The sequence below is a fragment of the Aspergillus lucknowensis genome (genome assembly GCF_044049455.1).
Source record: "Aspergillus lucknowensis strain CBS 449.75 chromosome Unknown BJX67scaffold_7, whole genome shotgun sequence".
Taxonomy (NCBI): domain Eukaryota; kingdom Fungi; phylum Ascomycota; class Eurotiomycetes; order Eurotiales; family Aspergillaceae; genus Aspergillus; species Aspergillus lucknowensis.
Window position 1 is genome coordinate 183,485 of NW_027263551.1, and position 23,071 is coordinate 206,555.

Here is a 23,071-nt window from a genome sequence, read left to right on the forward strand (position 1 = left end):
TCATGTCTCCCCCTGAGATGCATATTTATGTCTCTATCAATATTGGTTGCAGCTGGTGTTTGTTGCTTGTGTTTATTGATACTAGTTTTATACTATAATTGATTTCATAATGCTAAATCATAGAATTTTTGTCAAGGTAGAGTCGATATCTTATTGTTGTAGATGTAAATCCAGGCTGCGTGATTCCTCAGCCAGCGTCACCAACACATTTACACTTTGTTCTTTCCCTCCTCCGCCCATCCATCTCGATCCTCGTCCTACCACCTCAAGGATTCAGCCCGATCGAGAACAATTCATCTGTCGTTTTTATGATGTGACCCTCCCCTTGCGTCTTGCGATCTCTATCTCTCGAAAGTGACGAACCGTCCTATAAACGTCCCCGGCAAGTGCCTTTATCTCATTTGGCTGCTTGGCTTTCTCACCTTCAATAATAGAAAGTAGCATCTCACAGTCCCAACAAAGACATCGAGAATAATTTATCCCAAATCTCATCCGAAATAAGTCCGCCGTCTGGTCAAGGGCGGGGTCGAGGGTGTCCTTCCCTAGTTTATCATTGTGGTCTATCTATCAATCGCCCAGCGATCTTCATAGCGTCGTTATACTCGGATGCCGAGCACTGGTGTGTGTGCCAGGCAAGATCGATATCGAGCGTGGGAACGAGCATCCTCTCTTTGAAGGTTGTATCACCAACCATCACTGGCTGCCACTTTCGGTTTTTCGCTCGATATACCTTTCGAGGAACTGGGACGATGCCCAGCGCAGCATCTAAGCTTGTGGAATTCAATAACCCTTGTGGAATCTGATGGAAAGCAACCAGGAGCTTCAGAACCTTCATGTAGGAACAAAGAAAAGAGGCAAAGCTAGGCTCCAGTCTCATCCCAAATCCCAAACTCCGAAAGATCCTCCGCCATGTAAAGGAGGCCATTATCCGACAGGGTCATATCCGGTAGTGGTGTCTGGCCGCCAGGATCAGCCCTTACCCCCGCCAGCATTGAGCCACCGGGGGAGAACCCCACGGGAGTTCCTGTCGTTGTGAGCGTAGAGATTGCCGAGTCGTATGGAAGAGTCCCCGTTGCTGCAGTACTACATAGGGCATCCCAGATGCTGTTGTTTTCTTGGGGTGCGAGAGTCAAACATTCCGTTTGTTGTGATTGTGATTTAGTCGAGTTGAGGGGCGGGAGTCTATCTGAAGGTAGCGAAGATGGTACTGTAGTCTCGGCTTGTGGCCGTACGGACAGAGCATCTACTGCTAGGGATGGTTCGCCCGCAGGCCCTACTTGGCCGAAGAGCTGATCGACTTGTTGGCTGCGCCGTTCCATCCATTGACGATTTCGCCGACGAACGTACTCGGCGCCCGCAGCATGCAGGTACTTAATGATTTGGGAAAAGCGACATGAATGAGGATCGTGCGGGATGAAGAGTCCGAGGAAATTTTCGGCCTTATTGAGGCCCTCCTCAAGTGGAAGAATGTTGTCGTAGTCGGCGAAGAATGCTGCGCCCAGGACCACTGCTGAGTTGAAAACTGAATTTATGAGGAAGGGCAGCCTGCGCGGTAAAGTCTCGTATTTGGAGAGCCCATCGATGATATCGAGGCCGCGCAGAGCAGAGTAGACGCAGGCGTCGGCGAAAAGGGAGAGGCGCGAAGTACCACTCCGGGCTCCAGGGATTCCAGTCGGGGCTTTCTTGCTTCCCACGTACTGCGAGACCCTGAAGACGAGGAACGGGCGGGTCAACAGAATAATCGACCAGTAGTACGAGCCGAAGATGTGCGCGGCAGCAAGGCTCTCCTCCAGTGTTTTGGAGTCTAAGCGCTCTGTCTGCAGTTGCAGGAAACTAGGGAGATTCTTCACCCAAGTTCGGTGTTGACTCGATATGTTCTCCGCAATATGGATCGAAACAACCTGTTTCATATATACCTCTGTAAGGATACGCTCGAAGATGCGACATAACGATACGACAGTTGCCGATAACCGGTCCAGTGGTAGGCGTGGTTCCCTCAGTGTTGCCTCTTCCTCGCGTAAACCATAATCAAAGTCCGATGTCGCAGGTGGACGCCCTAAGGATGCGCTGAGAAATAGGTCCATCATACGAAGACTCTTCCACACCCGTTCTCGAGCTTTTCGTTCCCGCGCAGTAAAGAGAGAATTCGCATCCTTTCTATGTATGCCGACTGCATAGGCAGCCCGTAGCGCGACGCCGAGGTTCATGAAGGCACCATTGCGCCGACAGGCTCCAAGCAAGTACATAGATATAAGCACATAAGACTGAATGGTACACAAGCTAGGGGTCTCGGTGAAAGCGGAGAAGGCCAATTGCCGGCCACTCACAAAGTATTGCTCGGCCAGAGTCTGGTTTGTGTCGGATACCTGCGCGCCGATGGCGAGGACCAGGTAAAAGATCGAGCTGACGGTATCCTCGTCGCCAGTGGGGTTCCCTATCCAATCTGCGAGTCTGGGGTGAAATTCCTCAAGGTCGAAGAGGTCTAGTAACGGGCTAGTCGCCAAAACATATTGGCGCGCAAGACGCTGAGCGTCATCATTGCTCGGGGCCTGGATCAGAGGCCCAGTCTGAGTAGTCGAGTTGCTCTGCAAAACCTCTAGCATCGAGTGGCGCGAGGTATCTTCCGTGAACTCGCACTGACCAATCGACAGCGAAACGATGCGACGAACGCTCTGTAGAAATGACAAACTAGCGGAGTCACCAACATACATAAACTTCCCCTGATCGTCCCGGAGCAGTCGCGCAACCTTCGGCACGGGAGCTGCTCCATCTTTATCATCTGGAGCTTGTTGCTCTAAGCTTGCGCCTTGATCCTCGAGCGCGTTGAGGAGGTGATCCATGGCAGTTTGTCGCTGCGGGGTCGACACGATGTGTTCGCTGAGCAACATCGCTTCCTTCGGTTCTTTTGGATTGTTGTTTGGTCTCAGTAACCGAGCTGCTTTGTCCGAGAAATGGCATTCCGCCTCTTTGCGACGCCGAATGCAAATCGTACAGGGATGCTCCCCATTGCACTTTTGCTTCCTCCTCTTGCAGCTGTCGCAAGCCCTTCGGCATCGGAGTCGAGCCCCAGGTGCCGTACTTGCTCTCGGCATGTCGCAGTCAATTGATGAATGGCGTCTCAAGTCGAGACAGCCAGGAGCGTCGTCGCGAAGCGGGACAGTATACAATGGCGGCGCGCGGCGATCTACCGCGGGGAAGCCGTATGCTATCGCTCCGTGCCTCGCTCGCTTACTCGTGGGAAGTACCGCCGCGCATCTATTTTAATGATATCAGTCCATGAGAGCGAAATGCTCATCCAAGAGGGCCCAGTCGGGAGGAGAGTGGAGGGTTGAGTGGTCGAGCTTGCCACCCGTCTTCCCCAACCTGGAGGAGGCCGTTCAGGGTCTCATTGGTGCCTGAGGCGGGGAGATCGACGGCCGATACCCGAGGCATTCAGCGCCTCACCACTCAGCATTGAAAATTTTTGGGATTTCCATCCTCGGTGCTTACATTTTCAGTATGAATTCGCTAGAGAAACCATTTCCCAAGTGTTTGATTCAAATTTTTACAAGGGGGACATGTTCACGGCCAATTCCTTGGAAGCTCCTCCAAGAGACGCACTACCTCTGCCTCAGTTTCGAACTACTCCGGCCGGAAAGACACGATCTTGCCAAACGTATCCGCTGTACCCCAGATTCCATGGCGCAGACATGACAACTGAACAATCTGGCTGTGGTCGACGAACACGTTGACATCGATTCCAAACTCCCGGATGTACCAGGTATAGACCTTCGGATCCGCGGCTTCGAACATGACACGTTCAGGTGGAAGCTCCTTCATAATCGTCGATACCACATCTGTTCTCCACGAAGTCACGTTCTCCGTGATGCCCTCTGACTCAATCATGAGTCGTTCTACTCCGGCATCCAGGAACTTACGCCCTAGGTTCACCAACTTCCCCGGGTCAGAGGTACCAATTGCTTCGAGCGCGGATGCTGGGGTATCGCCGCCAGCGCCAAACTGAATCCCTAGCTCAGGCTTTGCTTTCAAACCGTACGAGTGGACTTTGTCCACCAGACGAAGCCAATCATCTTCGGGGAATGACAGGAATCCAGACGAGAGCTCAACGACGTCGAAGCTGTATAGAAAGCAAGTTAGACCGGACACATAGTACGGCTGGATGGGCGACGAACCCAAGATCTTTACATTTCTGGAGATATCTGTCGAATACCGTATTCGGGTCTGGGTGTGTGAGGAGATGCTCAGCCCATCCGCCCTGTTCGACATTGGTTAATGACGTTCCATCTTGCAATCCGGACCACCAGTACTAACTGTCGAGACGTAAACATCGTGTTCATGCGCAAGGTCGATTAGTTCTTTCAACGGCTTCTCTGGAAAGAGGGAGAAGGAACCTCCCGCAAACTTCAGTCCGTCTACGTGGGTGCCCATCCTGTAGTTCGTCATTAACCCTGAGCTCCGAGGCCAGCCTACGGAAGCACCACTCACGTCTCAAGCACATCTGCCAGGTATCTTTTCCCCATCACCTACCACCCTGATCAGTATCCCGTTCCTTTGCCTCTGCTAATATCCAAATGAGGTTGGCGACCAGGTGAGACACACCGTATAATACGGTCCTCTAATCTCCGTAACGCCCTTCGTCCTCGGCTTCTTCGGTCGAGGGTTCGATCTTGCGAACCCAAACCCATTGGCTTTATCTTGGAGTAATGTGGTAGCCTTCCGGGCCACAGGGGTCGATGCGGACAAACTCCTCGTAGCTGAGCATACCATCGGTGCGGCGGCGTTCCGGAATACCGATCCAAGAAGTGTCTTCGATGGAGGAGCAGCGGCCCGAGCCACGGGAGACATCATTCTCGGTTTTGGTTCGAAATAAAGGGCGTTTTGTCGAGCTTACATCCGGGATGCTACTCTTCACGTTGAGAGTTGCGAGTATGCGCCGAGCAGAAGTAAAAAGGGCGGATATTTAAAATGGATCTGCTACACGTTCTCCCAGAGAATAGTCTGTTTCATCATGTATACATCATCTGTCTCCTGACAAGCGTGCCTGTTGTTGCTCTCTGCAGTGAGTGAAGTCATACGTGAATGATGTCATAGCCCTACTTGCAGAGGTTTCCCAAAATAAGAGCCTCTGGATACCACTTTCCTGAAGAGCAACTCAGATTAAGGGCATCAAACCCGTGTAACAGGAATCCATATAAGTCTGACTGATTCAGGAGACGGAACGGAAACTCCTCAGGTTGTGCACAGCTCATGGTTGTGCAGATTCATAAGAATAATGCATATGGGCAGACGGCTCGGTACTTCACCCGCAGCAGATCCGCTTAACCCTTTGGAGCCACTGCATGCAGTGACCGGGCCGTACGGTAAACTCGGTATCAGTTACAGTCCTCGCATCTCAGTTGTCCATCTTGCTTCTCGCCGGGTTTCTCCTCTCGACGAGATGTATGACTTTCTGCGGAAGTTTCCTCGTCTTCTCGTGTAACTCCGGAAGCAGGATATTCCAGTGGGGGTCAAGAAGGGGGGATCAAAACTCAATAGTGGTACCCCAAACCGTTTCTCGTCGTCCTGTCCAAGTCCCACAACTGGCGCAGTCACTGTGAGAACCCTCATAGCAGACTGCCGAAAATACAAGGAGTTGAACATCGCCATCCAAGTCTCCCAGTACGAGCCCGTTGACCGTTTCCCTCTCATCATATATCGGAGCCATCGAAATCTCCGACGCCGACTCCCTCCCCCCGGCAGAGAGGAGTCGCGGAATTCGGATGTCGCTTTTGACGAATGAGGGCGGCTGTCTGGCGAGAGAGGCAGCCCACCCTACCCCACTGTCTGGTGGCCGTCTTCTGATACTTGCAAGCAACTTGAAGCCGAAGGAACGTCCGAGTCGTTATCAGCCTTGTGGGGTTTGTAAAGGACTGTAAAATACAGTAGCGCCGACTCCACAAAGTCGAGGCTCCAGGTTCCAGCAGGGCTCCAGGCTCGCACGAGCTCCTGCTGGAATTAGCCTTCCAAAAGCTTTCCAAGTTGCTCCTTCACGATCTCGACGCTATCAACAGCCTGCAAGTCGTAAACCCTACTAGTATGAGAGGATCGAGAGACCTGGACATGTAGAAACGGGGTCCCGCATTAACGAAAGAATTACCACGGTTCTTCCTCCACCACTAACAACTCATATACTAGTACCATGTGCAGATTCCAATTTCCGGATCATCCGGTCTTTTGCTTCCGAATCAGGTTCATTGAGAGGCTTCTTTTTTACACACAGACTTGTCACAATGCATCCACGGCCGTGGAAAGGGCCATACCCGGCTCGCGTTCTTCTTCCAGTGTGCATACTACAAAGACCCCAGCCCAGGCCCCCTGAGTGCTCCTCCACAGAAAAAGAAGGAACAAGAAGCAGCCTCCCCTCCTCGCCTCCTCAGTGACAGCTTTTGGAGCATCCTACGAGCACTCCAGCTGTGCCATTCTTTCAGTCACACCTAGAGCCGCTGGTCAAGCGGGGTGTACGACTCCAAACGGTTCCATGTGTTTGTCCCAGAAGTGATGCCCCGTTTTTGTGGTTTGTTGTCCCTTGTGGTTCTGTTTGACATAACGATTTCCACTGCCTGCTGTGACGCCCAATTTGCTGGGCCTCACCCTCCACTCGTTTGACCCTCTTGATAAGCTACTCTCCGAATCCCCTTCCAAGGTTTCTTATTAAACTCTCTGGTTCCGAGACTCAACCTTAGGACAGATCGGGGGGGCACCAAGTTCCGCATGATGGGAGCCGGTACTATCTTAGAGCCCTTGGTGGTCATTTTCCTCCTTTTCAGTGGCACTTGGATCAATCGCACAGCTGGCTCATTCCCGTTGGCACGACATGCTCGTCGTCAATTAGCTGATCGATACCGTGGAGCTTCGCCGGATTCAGTTGAATCGGGCCTCTCGACACCCACCGCGAAGGAGGGTCTTTTGGACAGTCGCTCTCCGTCTCCTTCAGGTTCGCACTTCGGAGAGCAGACCTGGCACAGGCGGCCAGTTGCAATACTTGCCTGGACGTGGGAAGTCACCTCTCCAAACAGCACTGTCTTCCAAGATCGCATTCTCAGTCGCCTGCTTCGAAAGTTGCCATTCCTTGCCGAATGTTGGTACTGGGCGTTGGTTTACTGGGTACGACTACTCCATTACTTCGTTCTACGTTACTTCAGCAAAGCTAACCCCATGCGCAGACTTACCAGCTAGGCAGAGCGTTCACGGCCGTAACACTACAAGAAGAAACCGTTCATGTGGCGAGGGAGCATGCGCTGAAGCTTATTCGGATTGAGCAGGCCCTTGGGTTGTTCTGGGAAGTTCCGATTCAGCAGTTCTTTCTCCGACACCCCCTGCTCATGAAATGGACCAACTGGATTTATTCCTTCATTCATATACCCGGAACAATTGCATTCCTAGTTTGGTTATATTATCATACCATCACAAGAAATCGGCTTGATGAATCCCAACCGGGAGAGGCGCGAGGGGTGATGAGCGGCTCCCCTGCAGGACCCCTTCTATACCAAGCTCGCCGACGAACATTGGCTGTGTGCAATCTCCTCGCATTTGTCGTTTTCACTCTGTGGCCCTGTATGCCGCCTCGCCTGTTGAGCGACGAAAGCGTAGAAGGTCCCGAGGGAAAGCTGGCGCGCAGCTACGGTTTCATTGATACCGTCCATGGAACGAACGGTGCTGGCAGTGTGTGGACTGAGAACCGATTCTGCAATCAATACGGTAAGCAGGCACCTCAATTCTCTGCTAGATCTTTGACTCACGGGGAACGGTGCTACAGCTGCAATGCCCTCTCTGCACTTTGGATATTCTCTTATAATCGGCCTCACCATCATGACCATTCCGCTTCCTGCTCGCCATCGACTGTCGTCTCAAATCCGCATTGGCCCCGTCTGGGTCCATATTCCGTCATGGTGCCGCCTGACTTGTCTCTTTCTTGGTTTGGCTTACCCGTCTATCATCCTAGGCGCGATTGTCGCAACTGCGAATCACTTTATTCTCGACGCAATTGCTGGCGCGATGGTTTGCACTCTGGGCTGGAGATTTAATAGAGTCCTACTTAATCTCGTCCCCTTGGAAGACTACTTCCTCTGGGTGGTACGGATACACAAGCCAGAACCAGCAGAGGTGGCCGGCATAGCAAACGCTGAAGGATGGCTTGGTCCAACTCCAGTTCCCGTGAGCATACAAGACGGATTGTCAAGCGCGCCTGCATTGTCTATATGTATCCCATGATACCTTTGCTGTTAATGACTGCTATGTCTTTTTCCCCAGCCCCGACAACCCTTCATTCCATATTACCCATCCTTAGGGTCTATCTTTGACAGTATTCTTAGGACGGAACCTATTTCCTTAGGCGCTGCATAGGAAGATTCAATACACACTCTCAGCACTCACCATGGAGTATTGATAAATTAAGTAACGAAAATAGCCTTTTAGTAACAAAATACTCAGATCTTGTATGTAGCTTATATCGCTTGCTAGAGTAGGTGTGGATTATCTAAATATGTACTATTTCTTCCACCAAGTTCTGGTGAATGCTAGAATACAAGGCAAAAGACTCTATAATCATAGGACCACTAGTCACCCAGTAGCAATAGTACTGTGAATACTATCTTTTAATATTAGTTGGAATAGCCGATCCAGAACTGCCTTTGGCTTGCAAGTAGCCGTGAACAAGTCCCTCTGCAACCCAAGGCTCTGTGTATGGAGAGAACCATTGCCTCATTTTCTCCCAGAACATTGTCTCCTCAACAGCTTCAGGAATCCAAGGCACCCTCAACCAGGCTATCCCACTATTTCCTACGGAGTACGAGCTGCGCTCAGTACGGTTGTCCACGACCGCGGGGTATGAATGACCTCTCCGCATCGCATCCGCTCAGCTTTCTCGGCCAAGTCCTGACAACTCCCGGCTCTTGACCGTAGCAACAGGTAAGCGATTCACTCCCCTCTGGGTATACGACAAATCTCGCTAATAGCGCTGGACAGATACCTGGTTAGTCCGATTATCCCCTCGCATCCTCTTCCCAGACTCCTTCGGCGCATCGTGGGCTGTCACCAGTGACGCGTCGGTCGCGCGCGAAACGGCTTGACTTGTCTCTATCAACGTGTGTCCTTTGACGAACGCGAAGCTCCGGACGAGCCTTTCGTGCTGCGTTATTCTCTCGATTCGACTGTACTGACAGTCTCGTGTCGGTTTGCAGCTTCGCGTTTCAAGGGGCTGGAGGATCGTCTGCCGTGAGAACCCGCGTCGAGCCTGCCTCTCGACGGTGTGACCATCGCAACCCATCCACGACGACTCTGCTCTGTTTTCACATCTCGTCGCCTCTTCATCCTACGTGCTCCCTCGGTTGGGAACTTTACGCCATCTTTCGAACCTTCTTCCTGGGAGGTGTTGTCACAGGGCCTGTTCCCTGTAAGTGCTCGTATCCCAGTTTCACAGCCCACCGCTGAGTCTTGGACAGAGATCTATTCAATACCTTGAGGGATCGAAGGGGGTATCCTGAGAGAGAGAAATTATCGTTTTGCGTTGATAATTCTGTTTTTGTTGCTGTGCTCGATCGTTGCGTCATCTCCTCAGCGACGCCCTTTGTCTTTCGCTCCAGTGCAACGCGTTGTCGACTTCCCGCCTCCCGGCGTCGCGACCTTCTCCACCACTTTCTCTTCTCCCACCTAGACCACCTCGACCTTCCCACCATCTCCTGCGGGAAGGCCTTGACTTCATTCTCATCCACTAGGCCCCTCTCTACTTCTCTAATTTATTACTGAGCTCCGTTGCCAACCATGGCCGAAGCCAACTCTACCCCTTCAGCCCCCGCCGCAGATGCTGGTGAGGCGCCTGTTGAGCGCGCTCCTGCGGAGCTCAAGACCGGCCCTGAGGAGTCGGCGCCAGAGCCCAACGCCAATGGCGCGGAGGAGAAACCAGCCGGTAAGTGCTGTCAAACCTCTCCCTCGATCTCGAGCCCGCCCGTCCATTGCACATGGTGATCGCCTGCACCCATCTCGTACTTCTGTACACTGACTTGGCTGACGCTTTTCGTTTACGGATCCAGAAAGTGCAACCGCCCAGGAGGGCAAGAAGGATTCGTCCGACGCTCCTGCTGAGAAGCCTGATGCCTCTACTGAAGCTGCTGCCGCACAAAAATCTGATGAGGGTGCGCCTGTCCCTGCGAAGTCTGAGGCCGCCGCCGCTCCGGGGGCCAACGGAACACCATCATCGGCCAAAAAGTCATCGTCCAAGCGGAAGTCTACGGGCGCGGACACCAAATCCAAGCTGAACCGCAAAAAGTCGCAGAGTCGCATTACGCACCTGGATGCGAAGCCTGGCGATTACTACCTTGCGCGTCTCCGCAGTTTCGCTCCGTGGCCAGCCATCGTCTGTGATGAGGAGATCCTCCCCCAGACTCTGCTGAGCACGCGCCCCGTGACCGCCCAGCGACCCGATGGAACCTACCGAGAAGACTTCGCCGACGGTGGCAGGCGTGTCGGCGAGAGGACCTTCCCTGTCATGTTCCTCCACACTAATGAATTGTACGTGTTATTATTCCGTGATATGTGTTCGGAATGAGTGTAACTAACCCCGACAACAGCGCTTGGATTCCCAACACCGACCTCACCCCCCTCGATCCTGCCTCTTGTAAGGATGTTTCGGAGAAAGGTAAATCGAAATCGCTCATTGCCGCCTTCGGCGTCGCAGCCGAAAATCACGATCTTGCATACTTCAAGGATCTGCTCGCAAACCACCAACGCGCTATTCAGGAAGAAGAAGAGGAGCGCGAAGCTCAAGCTGCCGCCAAAGCCGCCGCAAAGGCGGACAGAGAAGCCAAAAAGAACAAGCGAAAGAGCATGGAGATTCACGATGATGTTGACATGGAAGATGCGGAAGAGGGAGGCAAGCAGCCAAAGAGCTCGAAGAAGAGAAAGAAGGACACTGAAGATGGGGGCGATGATAAGGTCAGTAACGCCCCTTTCTCTTATGATCATGAGAAGCTAACATGACGTACCTGGAGCCCGCTAAGACCCCTAAGACCGGTACCAAGCTGAAGCTTACGACCCCGAAGACCCCGTCCGGTGAATCTGGGAAGAAAGGCGCCACCTCCGGCAGGTCCAAACAGACCGCAAGCGGCAAGAAGGGGAAGGCAGCAGCCAGCGACGAGAGCGACGGATCTCGCCCTGTGTCTAAGGAGCCTGAACCACAGGTGAACCTGGAGGAAGCCAAGAAGAAAAGAGACAGAGAAGGTATGGTCTATGAGTCTTCAGTATTGAGGGGTGTGTGAAGCTGATTTTACTCCTCCTTTCAGTTTTGTTCGTCCGCCACCGCCTCCAGAAGGGCTTCATTTCTCGTGACCAACCCCCGAAGGAGGAAGAGATGGCCCAGATGTCTGGGTATCTCACCAAACTAGAGAAAATCGAAGACCTGGAGGTCTCGATCATCCGCGAAACCAAGATCCACAAGGTTCTACGAATGATCATCAAACTTCCCTCTATCCCTCGCGACGAGGAGTTCCAGTTCCGAAAGCGCGCCTTGGATATCCTTTCCAAGTGGAAGAACGTCCTTGATAGCGACCGCGCCACCCCGGCTCAGGAGAAAGAGAAGGACGAAAAACCTAAGGCCAACGGCGTCCATAAGGAGACCAGCGCCGAAACCCCGGCCAAGACCGAGAAGGATGAGAGCAAGCTCGAGACTCCAGATCAGGACGTGCCCATGCCTGATGCTGACGCTGCCAAGGAGAAGACTGTGGAGACGCCAGCCGCGGCAGGCGAAGCACCAGAGAAGGAGAAGTCGGTGGAGGGTAAGGCGGAGGAGAAGACTGCTGAGGCTGAGGCTGCAGCATAAAGTACTAGCAACTGTACTGTCATCTACGTGCATGGCATGGCATGGCATGGCATTCTTGGTTGGTTTCGTGATGAATGATCTCTGATACGCCCAATTTCCGTGGCCTTTGCGTATCAATTTGTATGTATCGCTGCTCCTCGTCTCAAGTCGTTATTTTGACTTGTTAATTGTTTCTGTTTTCTTTTCTCCTTTTTCATCTTCGAATTCTGAATCCTGTGTTTTGTCTTCGTTCAAGGTTGCTTTTAGTCTCGTCTCGCTTGTGGCTGCGCTTCGTTCCGTGACTCGTTTTGGTCGTTCTCGTCTGGTCTGGTCTGGTCTGGTCTAAGTCTCGGATTTCGAGACTCTTACTCTTAGGGATGTTGTGAGTGGAATGAAAAAGCCTTCTGAAAATGAGTATTTGCGTCGTATAGCGATAGTGGGGATGGATTGATCTGTAGTTATCTTTCCAAAGGTATCATGCCATCATCAATGTTTAGATAAAGTAGGTAGATGCAATTGTGGGTGTGAATATAAAGTGTGTTCGCTCACGCGGTGGCATCTAAGTAATCTATCGTCTATACCAAACCGTACCGTACATAATTATTGACAAGGCTATCTATCCTTGATAACATGGAACAAGGGAAAGCAGACAAAACGACGAGGAAATTATATATAAGGAAGACACTATAATCCAACCGCAACGATAACCAAGACGGCGATATCATCGACTTTCCCGCCGCGGTAGTAATCCCCGGGGTAATATCGCTGCGCTTCCTTTGCAAACGGCCCGTCGCGGCGGAGATCCATGCTTGCGAGCTTCGCTTCGCCGGCGACGGTGGCTGCAAGGAGGGACTGGAGGGTGTATATGTGGTCGTGCGGGTTTGATGCTGTGGCGGCGGGTTTAGCGGGTGGATTGGAGGTTTGTGATGATGATGATGATGATGATGATGATGATGATGATGGAAGGAGGGCGGCGAGGCCTTCTGGGCCTGTGAGTGCCGCGAGGGTTTCGGGGGGTGCGGGGGCGATTCCGGTATTTGGGGATGAGGAGGCGGTCCAGGCGCCTGTGTAGAGCATGCGGCTGGTGATGAGTTTGAGGATGTCTTGGTTGTTGAGGTTGTCGAAGACGCCGTCTGTTGCGAGGATGAGGACGTCGCCGTGGTGCAGGTGTAGGGTTGTTGTGATGGCGTCACGGGGGAAGTCTTCGAGGAAGGCACCGCCGAAGATGGAGGCCTGCTGGCGCATGCGCGGTGGGATGATGCTGAGCTGGTAGGGGGTGTTGAAGCCATGGGTCTGGGGGATGGAGTAGTGGTGGACAGCGGCCTGACGGAGGAGGACGGAACCCGAGTCGCCGAGGTTTGCGAGCTCAACGCGGCCGTCGTTAAGGCCTATACCGACGGAGGCGGTGCTGCCGCCTGCGCGGACGGATTCGTCTGCGACGACGCGGTCGTAGCCGTTTTGGAGGAGGGCTTTGGCGCGGAGCTGGTCGGGGGGTTGGTCCCAAGCCAGAGCTGTCTCCGCCATGTAGCCGCATAGTGCGTGCGAAAAGTCCGCCGGGTTGACTCGCGACTCGGTCCAGCCTCCGACACCGTCTGCGACTGCGAAGGCGATGGAGTTATTAGAAGAGGAGTCGGACCGGCCGATTTTGCTCACGAAGAAAGCATCCTCTCCGCTATCAGGGCGTTGCCTTCGTTTGACGGCGGCGTTTTGAGTATTGACGGCAACCCCGAGGGCGTCGTGAAGCTCTGGGTCGAAGTTGTAGGCATTTTTGGCAGGTAAAAACGGGCGACTCTTGCCGGACGACGAGGCCGCAACGCGGTATGAGATTCGCGAGGGTTGCGGTTGCGAGTTTCGATTGGGGGTGGAATGGAAGGGTCTCGAGGGTGGGAGCGGTTGGAGGCACAGTGACCGGGCTGCAGGAGACGCAGGGATCCCTGTTAACCGTTCTCTTGCGACGGACTGTAGGCTACTGCAGGCTGAACCGCAGGCTCTGCTGGGCCTGACCGACAGGAGCATGGACAGAGAGCCGGACAGTCCCGGGAGGATCTCCGTCGATTTCGAGAATCCTCAACAGGTGTGTGAGCAACGCAGAATGTGAGGCGAAGATCGAGCCAAAGGGCTTGTGGCAACGAATCGGGGCGCATCGAGGAGCGCAGGGAGCGCAGGGGCAGGAATCCGGAGGACGACGCAGGGAGAAGACTTTTTTTTTTTTTTCTTCTCACGATTTTGAGGACTGACGGTGACAGTCGAAGACGAAGGTGCCACAGGACAAGACTGCGCAGTGAGCTCGAGGGAGGTGAGGCGACAAAGAGACGGCCAGACGGTGGTGAGAAATATCCGTGGCTAGCCGCTGTTGGAGAGCAGCATTGGGTGCTGTTACGCAGAGGTCCGTCGATGAGGCAGAGAAACCATACGAGAGATCCAGTAGTAGGAGTCAATAAGTCTTCTCCGTTTGATGGTAGTTCTGGGAATTGAGTTGTTGGCTGGCCTGCTGCTGTTTTTTCCTTTTCCGCTTTCCGACGATCTGATTCTGCCTTCTTTTCAAGAGCTTTAACAACTCTCCCTTCGGACCTCAACAGCCACTCTACTCATTTCACGCCGCTAGGAAACCTCGCATCGGGTCTGAGACCCTTCTCTAGCCCACCATGATGCACCCATCGAGACAGGCCTATGTTGAAGAGGCAGAGGTAAGCGTCTTGCCCACTGGATTCCCGCACCGGACTGACCACATGGATCTCTGGCTAGGAAATGGAGGCGGGCATCAATCTCGCTGATTTGCGTGAGTAGCTGACTCCCCTCATCCATTACTACTACTCGCTAACAGATTTGAATCCCCAGCCGTCGACCGCGACTATGTGATCCCCCCCTCCACAGCCGGTATCCCCGCCGAGAAGGCGTCCGCCATCCTCTCCCAGTTCGAACGCAAGCGAAGAGCCGCGGCCATGGCGGTGCCAACAGACGATACGCGAGTACGCGCACGACTACGAGAGCTCGGGGAGCCGATCACGCTGTTCGGCGAGGGACCTGCGGACCGGAGGGATCGATTACGGGAGCTCTTGACGGACATCGCGGAGAAGCAGGAGGCTGCGGCGGTGGAAGAGGATATCGAGATGGGGGAGGCCGCGCAGGAGGAGGAAGAAGGAGAAGGAGAAGGGGAACAACAGGAAGAGTTCTACACAGAGGGTTCTGAGGAGTTATTGAAGGCGCGGAAAGACATTGCGCGGTTCTCGCTACCGCGCGCGAAGGCCCGCGTCGCACGACAACGAGAGGAATCAACGATACCCCTACGAACGCATATAAAGCACAGGAAAGCGATCAAGGAGAAACTACATAATTTTGACCTCTACGGGTCGCAGATTGCCGGCGATCGCCCCGTCAGTATCTGTCGATTTGCGCCGGACGGCCAGACAATCGCGACCGGCAATTGGGGCGGTGGAATTCGGCTGCTGACGGTGCCGAATCTCGAGGAGAAGCTATCCGTCAAGGCCCACACAGACCGGGTGGGCGGCCTGTCCTGGTTCCCGGGGGCCACGCTTCCAAGCTCGAATGTGTCTGAGTCGGCTGTCAATCTGGTATCCGGAGGAGGGGACGGTAATGTTTGTCTATGGTCTCTAAATAACGACAGGCCTCTAGCCACGCTTTCAGGCCATTCTGGCCGCGTGTGCCGGACTGAGTTCCACCCGTCGGGGCGGTATCTCGCCTCGGCATCCTACGATACAACGTGGCGGCTATGGGATATCGAGACAACAACGGAGCTCCTCCTGCAAGAAGGCCACTCGCGAGAAGTCTACACAGTTTCCTTCAACAACGACGGATCCCTCCTGGCAAGCGGTGGCCTCGATAGCATCGGGCGAATCTGGGACCTCCGAACGGGCCGGACAGTGATGATCCTGGAGGGCCACATCCGGGAGATATTTGGACTGGACTGGGGAATCGACGGTTATCGCATACTCTCCGGTTCCGGCGACGGATGGGTGAAGTGCTGGGACCTGCGCCAAGTGAAGAATTCCGGTGGAATCGGCGCGCACAAGAGCGTAGTCTCTGATGTGCGATGGTACAAGGGCACTGAATCGGAGACTGCGTCGTTCTTACCATCCACAGAAGGGCAGGGGTCACGCATGGACGTCGATGGCGCTGCCGCTGCGGCGGCCCCTGTGCAACCGAAGAAGTCGGGGACGTTCTTCGTGACTAGTGGGTTTGATAAGAATGTGAATATCTTCAGCGCGGACGACTGGTCGCTGATCAAGACGCTGAGCGGGCACTCGGGCAATGTGCTCAGCGCTGATGTCAGTGACAATGCGCAATGGATCGCGAGCTGTGGACATGACCGCACAGTGAAGCTGTGGGGGATCGAGTAATGGCGTGCCTTAGAGGTACCATCTAAGGTTTGGGCTACAGGTCATCTCACAAAATAGCTCTTAGTTCAACTAGATGCAAGGTCTATATCATCTACACTCTCGCGGAGCAGAGAATCCCAACCCAGTCTACTGGTTTGATCTCTTGGTCACCGTGAAAACCTTGAACTTCATGACACCATATAAAGTAACTCGTACCGACATACAGTTTGTTACACCAACATCCCGAAGAAAGCAGAGATACCCACAAGCAGAGATACTGGTAGCTGCACCATTCCTCGAGAGGCCATACCGGCCTGCGGCGTCGCGGTGGCCGAGTAGCTAACCTTCACGGCCTCATCAACATCGAGAAACAGTCTCGTGGGAAGGGGATAGCCGCCGCCGACGTCGCTAACATCAAATTCCACGCGACGTCCGTGCGACATTGTCGCAGTTGCGTATAAAGCGCCTCCATCGTTGTCCAGAACCTCAAGCGCCTTCACCTCGCCGTCCAAATCTACATCAATGCTGTACTTGCCGTTCTTCACATTCAGCATTGGGACGTACACAAAGCTCAGGTTGCGCAGGGTTGTAAGCATGTCGTTGTAGGTTCCAAAGCTGAGGCCGTCCTCGGGTGATCGCCGTCAAGTTCTGCGCGGTTGTCGTTGCGGATATTGCATCCTCCTTCCATGCGGATGATGAATTTATCGCCCTGCTTTGGATGGCACCAAGCCTCGAGCCTCGAATCTCCGGAAGAGCTTGGCCTGCATCCTATGGTCCTCCCTACGTTGGATACATTCGGTGGCTGCGGGTGGTGCCGCCGACACTGCCCTCAAACGGCCCTGTCCATCATTCAGGGTCTGTCGGAATCGGGGATAAGAGTCCCTCCGATCGTCCTCAGAGCAATACGCGACCAATGATCTATCTCTGGAGGGTGTTGAGCCGTCGCTGGTCAATATCCAGCACCATTCAGGAGGTCGAGGGTGTCCTGATTTCGGGGGAAATGCCACAATTAGCATCTGCTCCGGATTGAACTCCAGCTCCTTCGCTCGCAAAGAACTCGCTTTTGAGCGTTACACGAGGCTCCGCGTCTGTCGATGATAACAACAGCTGCAACCCACCATGCCTGATGCATTGTCTTGGCTTGCGCCAGCGCAGCATTCGCGGGAGAACGCAGCTACTCTGCTCAGACGACCCCTCCCCGAGCTGTTCAATGTTCCTGCGACACAGTGAAATACAACATCTAAAATTAGACTATATATCTCGCGGTAGAGGAGTTCTTAGGGTTGGACTATCCACTGTAACGTCATTGAGATTGTCCCCATAAATGCTGACTAATTGGCACGTGGACGTCAGTTCACACTATTCCCTTTTGAGCTAATTGACGCCAAACTTCAACTTTATACAACTGCCTGTCCAGGCATCGTGACAGAATCAGGCGTCTCGCTCGCACCAGTCGCTTCTTTCTTCTAGGAGACTACTCCTTGGGAACCAAGTAGGGTTATCCCCGTCACGACCCCCAAACGCAACGGAATGGCGTCGACACTCCGCTCCCCGCGAGTCCTCCAACGACTCGCTTCCAGGGCGTCACGAACAGGAACAACTCGAATTCTCACAGGTGCAAGCCAAAGACCGACGTCAGCTCCGGTATTGGTATCTTGTATCTGTGTCCGCTGCCACCTCCGAGCATCGAGCACCATCACCGTATCCATACCCACCACCCCTTCCCTCCGACAACGCCATCGCCAGCACCAACACCAAAACCGCTCCTTCGCCACCACTTCTCGACGTCAAGCATCCAAACCAGCTTCAGAAACCGCTTCAATCCCCAACCGCCCAGACACAACAACCCACTACACGATCTTCCCTCAAACCCTCCCGAACGGCCCACCCCCGGCATCCCCCTTCACAATCGACCTCCCCACGCTCCGTCGCGAATTCCTCCAACTCCAGAATACCTTGCATCCCGATAAATACCCGCCGGGTCCCATGAAGCAGGAAGCCGAGGCCCTCTCGGCACGGATAAACGAGGCCTACCGGACCCTCGCGGATCCCTTGCTCCGGGGCCAGTACTTGCTGAAGGAAATGCACGGAATAGACGTGACGGCGGAGGACGGTGCGGGGCAGCATCCGATGGATCCGGAGTTGCTAACGGAGGTTATGGATGTGCAGGAGGCGATTGAGGAGGTTGGGGACGGTCCCGAGGCAGAGAAGGCGATTGAGGAGATGAAGACGGAGAATGAGGCGAGAGTGAGGGGGTGTGTGGAGGCTTTGGCGGGGGCGTTTGATGGCGGGGATGTGGAGGCGGCGAGGGGCGAGTGTGTGAGGTTGAAGTTCTGGGTTAGTGTTGGCGAGGGGTTGAGGGAGTGGGAGCCTGGCATGGGGGGGATCAGGCTTGTCCACTGATTGACTACGTCTGGTCGCCATGTCCGTATAGAATTGGGATAGGATGGGTATAAATACTGCTCCTGTGTGATAGATGTATGTAACTACTTATACTCCCCTCTGCACTGCTGCGCAATAGACTTTGGATACTACCCGTGAGCCACGCATTTCATGCTTCATCTTTCTGTACCCGAGGGACCCCCTATACTACTAGTAGTCTCGGGTATACATTCATGCTTCGTCTGGGCGGGTTGGCGTCTTGGTGGGTCCTCCAATCATGCACCGCATATCAGACCATGAAGGAAGGTGCCAAGATGACGACATATTTCACAGACAACATGTCCACGTCCGTTCGCGGACAGCGAGAATAAAAAGATGAAGAGCTGTTCCGAATAGTACGCTAGCATCTTGTCCAAATTTAGGACCTGCAGTGCACTCTGCATATGCCTTCCTTAAGGGAAGGGTGAGCGGCTCCGATATCAATTCGCAACACGATGATCTATGAGTCGTGTGAAGAACTCACGTAATCAAGAAGATGAGTGAACAGGTGTGGGACATGAATCGACATCATATCGATTCGGCAAAATGTTTCAAGTGTACGCTGCACGCTGGTGCATACACAGACTGCGTCGCCCATTTTCTGCGAAGTATCTGTCAGCAGGCACCTCAAGTCTCTGGGACAAGTATTCAACAACGGCATGAATCATCAAGCATGAGAAACACTCCGGTCTCTGCGAACTTCCCGTGCATTGATTGACCGCCACATCGCCGGCAAAATTGGGGAGTTCATCCGTGGACAACCGTTGGGTTCTTTGACCGATCGATTGGGCAACAATCGAAAAGGGAAAAGCTTGGAATCGCCCTGATAGTGCCAACAGAGCTTTGAATGGCCACGGACTTGCATATTTTCTGATCTAACTTCTCGAACCACCACTCACAGGGCGATCTGTTCTCCTGACTCCATATGGAGGACTTGCGTCGAAGGTGGTCTTGCATCTTGGCCCTGGTGTGTGCTGTTCTCGTTGGATAATCGCGATGGCCGAACTTCAGCAGGTTTCCCCTCCCTTTTCTCTTCTGCACGGCGTTCATCTGAAAGAAATAACTCGAACCTCTCTTACAATCACGCGATAAGAGTTGATCCTTCAGCATTGATGCGAAATTCGAATCAAGACTTGGGTGGTGGCATCGCGTGAAAGAGAGCTGGCGGCGGTCAGTCTGTCAAGTCCCATCATCGGTGCACACGTAGCAAACTATCGCGACCAATTTGGCTCGGGTTCCGCGCTTGCTCTTCCCCATTTAATCATATGCTGATTGTACCGAGTTGGTGGGGAGGGAATAAAGGAGGCGGGAGAAGCTCTGTGATAGGAGAGGTGAATCTGCTGATATTAGTATTAATACAACGCTTTCGTCGCGAGTAAAATTGGGATAATGAGGAATTCCTGTGTAGAGCCGTCCTCTATTTGACCTAACCTCGCTTCATCGTCTTCATTATAACACAGCGTACACCTCTTACCCAATGGAGCCTGGGCGAGATTTTAGGAGGTAAGTCGAGAAAGATGGTGACAAGAAAGAAGGGGTTTTCTGTCACAGGCTGCGTCTTGCCTGTTTGTTTGCTTGTACAGTGCGGCTTGCTTTTGCCTCAATGACGGGTCACTGACTTCAACCCTGCAGCATCCTCAACTCCGTCCCATTCACCTTTCTCGTCGGCCCAAACCATACGAAGGTGACCATTCAATCGGGACTTGCCCGCCACGTATCCAGACCTTTGGACCATCTCATGAACAACGGCCAGACACGGGAATCATTGCATCAGATTGCTGTTATAGAAGATGAAGATGTCGAGATCTTCGTTGCATTCTGCGAATATGCCTATTCGGGCAACTATAGCGTGCCACCGCCGGGGATGCGTCAAGAGGACAGAGAGCGGGAATCGATCGAGAACCCATTTAGAGGGATGTTCTCAGAGGATGTCGTTGGTGGTGTAATTCCAGCAGCGGGTCTAATGCGGTCATCGCGGAAATCGGTAAAACTTGCGGTCGACGCACTTCAGGCTGCCCATGGCGGGGACGGCAATGAAGATATCGATGACGGTCGAGGCGAAGAGGATGCTGGAGACGCCAGCCAACAGCCACCACGAGCTGGCCAAGCATGGTATCTTTCGACGACCACAGAATATCCACCCCAGGACCCGACGATTACACCTCGGGAATCTATTCGATCCGCAACCCCCTCAACCGAACTCTCGTCGTCGAGGGGGAGAAGACGCCACAGAGACAAAGGAAAACAACGACTGATCCGTGACCCTGCTTCCAAACTCACACCTCCACGCACTCCTCCTGGCAACGCTCTTGCCGGGTCTGCAGAACAATGGGTTGCGGAATCTGCTGAAGAAGCCCACGCCTTGGATGCAGAACCGGGAACTGAGGCTGATCAGCCAGCAACACAGCCGAATACTTGGGGGCATCCCCCATTGTCTTTTGAGAACGGCCCAACTGAGGACCACCAATATGGGCCGCATACGCATCAGCGAGACGAGGGTCTCAGCAGAAGCCGCGCACGGCCGGTGATAGATACGTCCTTCGCCAATCAGAAGTTCTCTCCGCGCCACGAGAAGGGAACAAGCCTATGGGACGAGTTCAGAGGCATCGACGACGCCAAGTTCCACTCCCCAGTCTCTGGTACAAGACCCTCCCACTCGCTTCCAGGGTTCGGATTGCCCTACCTGATCTTCCACGCTAAGCTGTACGTCTTTGCGACACGCTACTTGATTCCGGACCTCGCCCACCTGTGTCTGCACAAACTTCATCGCGACCTTCTGAATTTGGGATTTCCAGACCCTGATCCAGAGAGCCAGTATGCAGAGCAATTCGTTCTCACCACGACCAAGGCCAGAATGATCGTCGATCTCCTCAGTTATACCTACACGAAGACAACCCGATTGGAACCAATCACACCATCATCGGCTACTCAACTGCGGGATAACGAGCTTCGGAGACTTGTCGTGCATTACGCAGCATGCAAGGTGCGAGACCTCGCCGAGTATTGCCCTCCGACTGAGCCAATTGCAGGCTCCCCATTCTATCCAGAAAAGCCATCCGCCCGTGGCTTCCGCGCGCTTCTCGATACTCTCCCTGAGTTGGCTTCGGACCTGATATACCGTATGATATAGCGAGATAGATGACCAACCCTCCATTGTCTAGCGGAAGGCATCCGTGCAGGGTGGATGGGCGGGTTTGTGAAGTGCTCTCTCGGTTATGACTTGAAATGAATGATGAGAATGAAATGACCGGGGTCGGAGCTATGGAGTTGCTACTACTATGCTGTCTCTCATACTTTGCGTTGTTGGTCAATTGGTAGCTCGGTTTTGCTTCCCGGGGATATCAGGGTCCATTTGTATAGGCTAAGGTTGCATCATCCTTGTTTGACGGTCGGAAGCAACGGATTCTTATTCCTCTTCGGGATGATGGTGTGCTGGTATTAGTTTTTTGCTCAAGTTATAATTCTCATCGCAAGCGTGTGCTAGGTCGTTATGGGTCTCGGGCCCCAGTTCTCGACTACGATCCTCAGGGGCGATACGCCCTCCTGCACGCCCTTATAACCCCAAGCAGATCATAAGTGATCGACTGCTCAAAGTTGCCAAAGTAGTGACCGGGTCTCCGGTGCCGATTACATATTTTCACGTCTTCACTGGTAAAGTCAGGGTGTATAACGTCGTCAGTAACCTGCTATATTGCTTTGCAGGGCAGTGATGAATCTGAAATGTTTTTTGTCTGAACTTCCAGCCGCCGAAGATAGACTGCACGAACCCGAACAGCTCCTGACTATACTCTGCTGGATCTAATGGAAGGGACACGAAGAAAACAGAAGATGCATGCCGAAACCTAGGTGAGGTAAGAGTACGACTCGGGGTTCAGAAAGCTTCCAAGGTTCTCTCACAGTGTCCCTCTAGAATCCGGCGCTAGTAGGGCATCCCAGCACCTAGGGTCAGTATAACTATCTGCTGTTCAGCTCACAAACACTTCACAATACACAAACTTTCTCGCCACAACTCTTTAGAGATGCCAGGAGCGTAGGTTGGCAACCTGCAGAAGGGTTCGGTACTCGTCGGGATAAGGGTCACCGCTCACACTAGCGGAAAAAGGAATGCTGACATTCTCGCTGTTGTATCAGGGATTTCGAGGGAAGCGACCAGAGCGCTTTCGGCCGGGATGATTTCGGATTCGGCGTTCTATTCCTGAGTCTATATTGATGCCTTAGCGCTCGGAAGGCTCCCGTAATCTCGGGAAGAAACCATGAAAACAGGGGTAATGGCGACGGGGTGGTTGAACTCGTGGGCGTGGCGGTGGCTGAGGCGGTGGTGTCGCAGCTTTTGTTTCCTTAGACCTGAATCATGATAACATGTGGATGCTCAGTGAAGCAGGAAACTCGTTGGATCGGGCATTGCGGAATATACCAAGTAGGTATAACAAGCTGACGAGCAAGAACTTGGCAGACACAATAAATGGGCGCACAGCCATGCTTG

General features: G+C 53.4%; 8 protein-coding genes across 8 annotated transcripts; 5 read left to right on the top strand and 3 right to left on the bottom strand.

Moving 5' to 3' along the window:
* Positions 1-111: 111 nt before the first annotated feature.
* BJX67DRAFT_346233 (putative C6 transcription factor) lies at positions 112-3,219 on the bottom strand. Its single transcript, XM_071028407.1, has one exon. It carries the CDS (start codon positions 3,090-3,092, stop codon positions 861-863), a length of 2,232 nt encoding a protein of 743 aa, XP_070888965.1. The 5' UTR covers positions 3,093-3,219; the 3' UTR covers positions 112-860.
* Positions 3,220-3,478: 259 nt separating this feature from the next.
* On the bottom strand, positions 3,479-5,323 carry BJX67DRAFT_346234 (phosphosulfolactate synthase). The gene is made up of 5 exons (XM_071028408.1): positions 4,600-5,323; positions 4,486-4,523; positions 4,312-4,429; positions 4,173-4,255; positions 3,479-4,117 (listed from the first exon to the last, which is right to left on the bottom strand). Exons 1-5 carry the CDS (start codon positions 4,846-4,848, stop codon positions 3,622-3,624), a joined length of 984 nt encoding a protein of 327 aa, XP_070888966.1. The 5' UTR covers positions 4,849-5,323; the 3' UTR covers positions 3,479-3,621.
* Positions 5,324-6,753: 1,430 nt separating this feature from the next.
* On the top strand, positions 6,754-8,250 carry BJX67DRAFT_378541 (phosphatase PAP2 family protein; the record flags this gene model as incomplete). Its single annotated transcript, XM_071032363.1, has 3 exons — positions 6,754-7,143; positions 7,203-7,737; positions 7,796-8,250. 3 exons carry the CDS (start codon positions 6,754-6,756, stop codon positions 8,248-8,250), a joined length of 1,380 nt encoding a protein of 459 aa, XP_070888967.1.
* A 1,390-nt stretch (positions 8,251-9,640) lies between these two features.
* BJX67DRAFT_302343 (PWWP domain protein) lies at positions 9,641-12,183 on the top strand. Its single transcript, XM_071026997.1, has 5 exons — positions 9,641-9,943; positions 10,068-10,545; positions 10,605-10,968; positions 11,025-11,253; positions 11,316-12,183. Exons 1-5 carry the CDS (start codon positions 9,799-9,801, stop codon positions 11,849-11,851), a joined length of 1,752 nt encoding a protein of 583 aa, XP_070888968.1. The 5' UTR covers positions 9,641-9,798; the 3' UTR covers positions 11,852-12,183.
* A 331-nt stretch (positions 12,184-12,514) lies between these two features.
* Positions 12,515-13,846, bottom strand: ppmA (type 2C protein phosphatase PTC7; the record flags this gene model as incomplete). Its single annotated transcript, XM_071032364.1, has 1 exon — positions 12,515-13,846. One exon carries the CDS (start codon positions 13,844-13,846, stop codon positions 12,515-12,517), a length of 1,332 nt encoding a protein of 443 aa, XP_070888969.1.
* A 373-nt stretch (positions 13,847-14,219) lies between these two features.
* Positions 14,220-16,353, top strand: BJX67DRAFT_346257 (putative pre-mRNA splicing factor). The gene is made up of 3 exons (XM_071028409.1): positions 14,220-14,517; positions 14,576-14,609; positions 14,669-16,353. The coding sequence occupies exons 1-3, from the start codon at positions 14,476-14,478 to the stop codon at positions 16,186-16,188; spliced, it is 1,596 nt and encodes a 531-aa protein (XP_070888970.1). The 5' UTR covers positions 14,220-14,475; the 3' UTR covers positions 16,189-16,353.
* Positions 16,354-17,573: 1,220 nt separating this feature from the next.
* Positions 17,574-18,730, top strand: BJX67DRAFT_302514 (J-type chaperone JAC1). The gene has a single exon (XM_071026998.1). The coding sequence runs from the start codon at positions 17,698-17,700 to the stop codon at positions 18,568-18,570; it is 873 nt and encodes a 290-aa protein (XP_070888971.1). The 5' UTR covers positions 17,574-17,697; the 3' UTR covers positions 18,571-18,730.
* A 1,282-nt stretch (positions 18,731-20,012) lies between these two features.
* Positions 20,013-22,328, top strand: BJX67DRAFT_302517 (uncharacterized protein). Its single transcript, XM_071026999.1, has one exon. The coding sequence runs from the start codon at positions 20,327-20,329 to the stop codon at positions 21,716-21,718; it is 1,392 nt and encodes a 463-aa protein (XP_070888972.1). The 5' UTR covers positions 20,013-20,326; the 3' UTR covers positions 21,719-22,328.
* Positions 22,329-23,071: the final 743 nt, after the last annotated feature.